At 35.6% G+C, this 7,959-nt stretch overlaps 1 protein-coding gene and 2 non-coding genes across 3 annotated transcripts; 1 reads left to right on the forward strand and 2 right to left on the reverse strand.

The window, feature by feature from the left end:
* Nucleotides 1–2,912: 2,912 nt before the first annotated feature.
* LOC149776089 (uncharacterized) lies at nt 2,913–3,824 on the forward strand. The gene has a single exon (XM_089942585.1). The coding sequence runs from the start codon at nt 2,913–2,915 to the stop codon at nt 3,822–3,824; it is 912 nt and encodes a 303-aa protein (XP_089798711.1).
* A 2,674-nt stretch (nt 3,825–6,498) lies between these two features.
* Trnal-uaa (transfer RNA leucine (anticodon UAA)) lies at nt 6,499–6,581 on the reverse strand. The gene has a single exon. It is a non-coding gene; the product is annotated as a tRNA-Leu (tRNA).
* A 368-nt stretch (nt 6,582–6,949) lies between these two features.
* Trnal-uaa (transfer RNA leucine (anticodon UAA)) lies at nt 6,950–7,032 on the reverse strand. Its single transcript has one exon. It is a non-coding gene; the product is annotated as a tRNA-Leu (tRNA).
* Nucleotides 7,033–7,959: the final 927 nt, after the last annotated feature.

Below are 7,959 nucleotides of genomic sequence, written 5' to 3' on the forward strand. Positions count from 1 at the left end.
ATGAGTGTATTGAAAGTATTAAAAAATGTTGAGTGTTTGATCATTTCTTCATAGGTGTTCGTCGCATGCTATTCATCTTCATATTAGGTACTGGATTAAACCTTCTCCTTCTCCTTTGTACTACTTTGAAATTTTCGATATTAGTACCGTTTTCTTGACATGTACGTGATTCGTTTGATCTTTCAACAACGTCTGCAGCCATCTTCCTGTCATCATCTGAATCTGTCCCCGATCCATCTCCAATTGTATGATTGTTGTTTACTTCCTCAGATTCTATTTCTACATTGGTCATATCAACTCCAATTCTTTCTTTTTCTTCCCCACTTTCTCCACTCTCATTATCTTTTTTTGCATTCTCAATTTCTTCTTTATCATCTTCGTCACTCTGTAACTCCAATATGTCTTCCCTCATATCATCATCAACTTGCGAATGAATGCCTGCAATGGCCTCTCTGTAACACATACATGTTTGCGCCTCTTTGTGGCATTTGTCACATATCCTGTATGTACACATAAGAGGAAAACTTCCACAACTTTCACATCTTTGCCTTGTGCAATTTTTTGCTACATGGCCTTGCTCCCCACACTTGTAGCATACAAAATCAGGGCAGTCTTTTATAACATGTCCCGGATCAAGACATCTAGAACATACCTTAACTTGATTATTGTGTAATACTCTAAAGTATTGTTGACCATTGACAGTCTGAAATTTCAGACTGTAAGGCAAGGATTTTACCTGCTGTGGAAATTTACATTTGACATAACGAGTCCCATCAGCCACACTAGTTCCAGGATAATATCTGCGTTGAATGGGAGAAAGAAGTTCTACTCCGTATTCACCGAGCTTCATACTTATATCATCATCATTGATGTATGCTGGTAAATGAAGAATTGACACAATAATAGTGTCTGAATATAAAAGAATACAATCAAAGTGTTCACTTCCAATATCAATTCCACACAAGGTATTATATGCTACTTCCTTACTCGGTAGTGTGACCTCATACAAATTTGCACCTTTGGGCACAACTGCATAGACCGACATATCTCCGGTTAATTCTTCTACACTTCTAACAATATCACTTGCCTTTATTTTCTTCACATCCTTTACATCAATCACCACGGTACATTCTTTCCCAAAACGACGAGAAGCTCCTGTCTGTCTATCGATGTTACTCGACATGCCATTCTTATTGTTAGCTATTCCACTGGTGTCATTAGAGTGTGAGTCAGCTCCTTGTGCTGCACGTGCAGCACGACCAGGCTTTGTATTCATTGTCACAGAAAATAGTATTTTGTGTGGTGGATAAAGTTATCCACACACTCAAAATATATCTAACTTATATATGAATGCGATCAAACAAATCTTATCAACGTACCTGTAACAAATTAAAACAGCAAAAATGTCTATTAAAGGAAAAAAAACTTGAAAATTCACGGAGCGATCATCAAACGTGTTTTCCTTCTGATGTCATAACCGGAAGTCCTCTATAAGCATTAGATTTTATACATAAATGAGCTGTAAATATATGATACGTGACAAATGTACAAGGTAAAGTCAATGTACGGAACTGTCATAATTTATGCATTCGAGCCTATGTCAGTTACAAATACTAATATGTACTAACGTCTGGACTATAAACTGAATAACAGTAGGTCCAATATTTTATACTAAATTGAAAAACATCCATTATAACATCTTGAAAATATGCATTTCTGCCATACGGCAGCCAATTTATATATTTAAAAAAAAGAACAACAAATAGTTTTCAACCACATGAAAAAAAAAAACCGAGATAAACAAGGAAAGAAATACATTTTTCTCATTAAAAATAAGAAACATACAGTGAACAATATCCCAATGGTGAACCGAACCCCAACTCCACACACACACACACACACACACACACACACACACACACATGATGGAAAAAAACAACTGAAACGTTTCCTTTACGGAGGATTCTTTACAGTCAGATGGTCAAAAGGATCCTCTGGAAATGATCACAATGCAGGAGCTTCCGGGGAATATGCTCCCTCGTCTCCCACTTGGGACACCATTCCACGGAACCATTATCTACCTCTTTGGTATGTAGATCAAAGAAATAAAAATAATTCCTGATTTTATTAAAATAATTTACAGATTTCATATTTATTTTAAATTTATATAAATGTTAAATGATAAGAAATAGGGCAAATAACAATATAATTCAGCAATTCGAAACCATTTCATACAAATAACAATGGGTTTTAATGGTGACTCGACAAAAAAGCACACGACAAAAGAGCGCCGACAATTAAGCGCAATAAAGTGTAGTTTCTTTTCAAAGTTTTGAGTAGAAGTTAATTATTGAGCTAAGAATCAACGATGTCATTTTGCACATATATAGTGAAAAGTGTAGTAGAAACTTTATTTGTAAAAAGTTTATTAATAAAGAAACATGGATAAGATCGAATCACAGAAAGGAAAGATTATTTTATTGGTCGACGGCTACAGATATCGCAAAGACAAAGAAAAATGCTGATGGAAGTACGTCATGGAGATGCTGCAAGAAAGATGGTTGCCGTGGAAGGGTGAAAGTGTTAAATGACAACGTTCAGTCATCACTGGGACACAATCACGATCCGGATGCAGCTAGAAACGAAGCAGCGAAGGTTGTGTCTGCTACAATAGACGAGCAGTGGAACGGGTGGAAAAACCGAGACAGATTATACAACAAGCTAGAGTTGGAATTTCGATTGACGTTGCACCTCATTTACCATCATATACCGCACCGCAATGTACAATAGAAAAACAAAGGAAACGCAAACAGCTGCCATAGCCTAATCCACAGAACGTTGCGGAAATAACGATTCCCAAAATTCTTCAAACGTCAACACGAGGATCTAATTTTATCTTGTGGGATTCAGGAATGAATGATGAAGACAGAATCCTGATGTTCGGAACAATGGAAAATATAAATCGTCTCCAATCAAATGAACATTGGTTTGTGGATGGAACTTTCAAAGTCGCACCAGCACTTTTCTATCAGGATTTTACAATCCATGCTCTAATTGATAGTAAGGCAGTTCCATTGATTTATTGCCTCATCCAGGATAAAGCAGAAGCAACATATAGACGAGTTTTGGAAAGAATTATGGAACTTCGACCTGCTTTGAATCCAGCAAGCATTATGTGCGATTTTGAAAAAGCTACACATAATGCTATTCAGCACGTTTTTCCCAATGCGCATCTCGTCGGTTGTCTTTTTCACTTTGGGCAGTGTATCTGGAGAAAAGTGCAAGAATTAGGTCTCTCCCAACTTTATCACGACAACGAGGAATTCCGCATGGCAGTGAAGATGATACTGGTCTTGAGTTTTGTGCCTGCAAATGATGTCGTTGCTCCATTTGGCAATTTGGTGGAGGCTAGTCCGCAAGAAATTATGTCACTTGCAGGTTATTGGGAGGATACGTACATAGGAAGACGAAGAAGAAACCATAGAGCTAATCCTAGCTTCGCTGTGGATATGTGGAATGTGCATGATCGCGCTAATGAAAATCTTCCACGTACAAATAACTCTGTTGAAGCCTGGAATCGGTTATTCCAACAAACTGTTGACTGCAATCATCCATCGATTTTCAAATTGATCAACCATTTCCGGTTGGAGCAAGATCATGTCGAAATAGAAATGGAACGTCATCTATCTGGAGTGATTCAGCCACAAGCTTCTAAGAACAAATATGTCCAGCTCAACGGAAGGTTACAAGCGCTTCTTACAACATATGCCAACGATAACGTGATGGATTATCTACGAGGCTTTGCCCACAGTTTAGAAATTTAACTATAAATCAAAGTACGTATACGTTATTTAAGTGATTTCTCATCTTCAAAATGTGTACACTTCATCTAAGTTATTTAAAAAATTTTAACATTATATTATCTGTATAACCTGCGCTATTGTCTCTGGCGCTATTTTGTCGGGTAATTTGTCGCTCTTTTGCTGGCAATTAAAGGGCGCTCTTTTGTCGGAGCCCTTATGTCGGAGCGCTATTGTCGGCGCTCTTTTGTCTGGATGCCGGTTTTAATTAATTAAAATTAATTCAAATGTCACAAAATACAGATTTTAAGCATTATTCATGAACAAAAAGAAGCAACAATTGTATATCAGAAAACCTACTATATAAAAGGGCTATAAACAAATGATGCTGACAGAACATAATTTGGATTTATTAAACAGGATAATAAGTAATGTAAATATGCAGCGGTTGTAGCGATTTTCTTGCCCACCATAAAAACCGTTAGCAAAAGAAAGAATCAATATCAAAATTCAATTTCAATTTTATACATTGGGAACACTGGACACACAGATTATCAGTTGTGACACCACTAGAAATGTGTAGTGAATCTCTTAAAAATTCATTGATAATATACTATATGAATGTAAGAAATAAAAATCACTAATGTGTCTTAATAATATTTTAGCAATATCTAACTAGAATTCCATTAAATGACACATTAGGTTTGACAACATTACTTCTTCGAGCCAATTAACATCATTTTGATTTCTTTGAGTTGATTCTCATATAATTAGTCAGACACCAATCAACACATTCTTCACGGCTGTATTCAGGTCAACATCCATGTCTTCAAAGTTGCTTGAGAAGGTACATAATATTGTGTCATCTGCATACATATCCACGTCACTAGACTGAATCGTCTAATGTCGATCATTAATATAGAACAAAAGCACAATAAACATAGATCCCTGTAGCACAGCATGAAAACCTGTCTTAAGTGTTGTTAAATTGGACCCAATCCAAACTTGATTAGTTCTCTTATTTAGGTATGACGCGAACCAATAACGCATAATGTCTTCGCATCTTTGCAGTCTAAAGTTTATGTACGAGTGGTCGATACTTCACAACATCAATTACTTTAATTTAATTTTCCCTATTTCAACCGTTTTTTCGTTAATTTAAGCAGTGATCCATAAATGAGTGAGAAGGTGTACCTGCTTTATGAAAGATGTTCACCCCGGCCACATATGGAACATCGGGACAGATACTAGAGCTTACGCAAAGTTCATTATACGAGTACGTCATTAAGCGATGATGGAAGAAGCCATTTTGAGCATATTAAACATTGCATCATCACGACTACTTGATTTCGTTACGTTCAATTCAATCACATCATTAAGGAATTTGTCGACAGTTACGTTAGGGACATTAAATGTAGAATACTACAATGCAAGCTCTCTTCAAAAAATCAGATATCATTTTAACTTTAAAAGCCAATTTAGCAGAGTTACTAACGATTGATATGCCTTTTTAATAGTGCAAGCAGGACCGTAGAGATCGATCACGAGCCCTGGGGTAAGAAACACCCAGGCCTATCCTAGTTCTTGTTCAAACAAATCAACGGTTGCCCTCTCCGGCTCATCCCCCCCCCCCAACTTTATAGATATTCATTGATTGCTTTCTTGTTCTAATTAGTGATATCATTGTACATTCCTTACTATAATCTGCGCTATCATTATAAATGTATGTTCCTTTCTACTTCCAATTAGCGCTATCAGTATGAATATCAAGTCTAATTTGCGCTATCATTACAAATATAGATCGCAGTGATAATTCAGATTAACGCAGTAATTATACATAATACGTTGCTTTCTAGTTCTAATTAGCACAGTCATTATAAATATCAAATATAACTTATCTATATTCAGATTTTTATCTTCATAAACATCTGTTGCATGCTAATTTTAGTTAGCGCGATCATGGTAAATATACATTGTATTATTTCCTAATTAACGCTATAATTATGAATATGTGGTGCACTTTAATTCTAATTAATGCTACGATTAACAATATATCATCCGCGCTAATTTTAATAAAAGCTATCATTAAAAGTATATGTGGCATGATAATTCTATCTAGCCTTATTATTATAAATATATATTGGGTTATAAATCTAACAAACCGCTGTATTTTTTAAGCTGTATTCCATGAGAATTCTAATTGGCGCTATCATTATAACAAAAAAATTACCAGTATTTATGTTGATGTTAGATTTATTTATTTCAGCTTGCCAGTTATCACTTTTATATACTGGTTATTTTGAGAGTAACTATGACCACCTGGAAGCTTAAGGGGTCTTCCCGTAAAGTAATAATCGGATGTCCTTTTGATTCACCCCATGCCACCAGTTTCCTTCGGGTCAGGCAAGTAAGTCAAGCATTTAGATCTGCTCTACCCTCATTTAAACAAATGCAATTTTTAACTCAACATTTGATGATAATTGATAAACAGACCTTATTTATCGAATGATTGAGCCATACTTTTGAGGAACTATGGATGTACTTATTCATCACTATGTACAATGAAACCCGATGAAAGCACATATTCTAAATAAACTGGGATCCTTCCTGCTCGGGTCACCCCAGTAATTCAGCCATTAACAACACATCCTGTGTACGTTGCTCTTCATTTGAAAAGAAATTTTAAAGAAAATAGTTTTAGTACGGGTGGGGATCGAACCCACGCGGACATGCGTCCATTGGATCTTAAGTCCAACGCCTTAACCACTCGGCCATCGTACTGTCAAGCCTAGGAAACTGGAGTGCAATAGTGAGTGACCAAAGTCGCCAAATAGAATCATTGTTCTGCATGACTAAATCAGTGTATGATTTACTAATTAAGAAGTAAATCGTTGCCACAGTTTAAAGAAAATCAACCTTTAGCTCAAGATTTAACGACAGTTGGTACTCACACCTTGCTTAATCGCAAAAGCGTAAAACGACTGAGCCGTAATTTTCAGGAACTATGGATGTCCTATTCATCTCTATATATAATCCTGATGTATGTCCTTATTTTCAATAAAGTAGGATGCTTCTTGCTTTATAGATGAATTCGGATCATTCCTGTAAGTCATCCATTACTAGAACAGAAAAACAAAACTAAATTGTTTTAGTACGGGTGGGGTTCGAACCCACGCGGACATGCGTCCATTGGATCTTAAGTCCAACGCCTTAACCACTCGGCCACCGTACTGTCATATCTTCTCGCCTCTTAAAAAAGACACCAGATATAAGCATTAGATTTTATGCATAAATGAGCTGTAAATATATGATACGTGACAAATGTACAAGGTAAAGTCAATGTACGGAACTGTCATCATTTATGCATTCGAGCCTATGTCAGTTACAAATACTAATATGTACTAACGTCCGGACTATAGACTGAATAACAGTAAGTCTAATATTGTATATTAAATTGAAAAACATCCATTATAAAATCCTAAAAATACGCATTTCTCCCATCACGGCAGCCAATGTATATATTTAAAAAGAAAAATGAATTTTCCAAGTTTTCAACCACATAAAATGGAGAAAAAACCGAGATAAACAAGGAAAGAAATATATATTTCTTATTGACAATACAAACCTACAGTGAACAATATCCCAAGGGTGAAACAAACCCCAACTGACTACACACACACACACACACACACACACACAAATGAGCGCAAAATAACTAAAACGTTTCCTTGACGGAGTTTTCTTTACAGTCAGATGGTTAAAAGGATCCCCTGGAAATGATTACAATGCAAGCTCTTCCGAGAAATTTCCTCCCTGGTCTCCCACTGGGGACACCATTCCACGGAACCATTATCCACCTCTTTGAGATGGAGATAAAAGAAATAAAAATAATTCCTGATTTTATTAAAAGAATTTACAGATTTCATATTTATTTTAAATTGATATAAATGTTAAATAATTAGAAATTTCACTGTTAGAGCAAATAACAATATAATTCTCCAATTCGAAACCATTTCATACAAATAACAATGATTGTAATTAATTAATTTAATTAAAATGACACTAGATACAGATTTTAAGCATTATTCTTGAAAAAATGAAGCAACAATTGTATATCAGAAACCAACTATATAAAATGGCTATAAATAGATCATGCTGA

This window comes from Sinohyriopsis cumingii, chromosome 18 (genome assembly GCF_028554795.1).
Source record: "Sinohyriopsis cumingii isolate HCF-2022 chromosome 18, ASM2855479v2, whole genome shotgun sequence".
Lineage (NCBI taxonomy): Eukaryota > Metazoa > Mollusca > Bivalvia > Unionida > Unionidae > Sinohyriopsis > Sinohyriopsis cumingii.

Excerpts from the sequence above, each read along its gene's own strand:
- LOC149776089 (XM_089942585.1), top strand. The coding sequence starts at position 2,913 with ATGAATGATGAAGACAGAATCCTGATGTTCGGAACAATGGAAAATATA.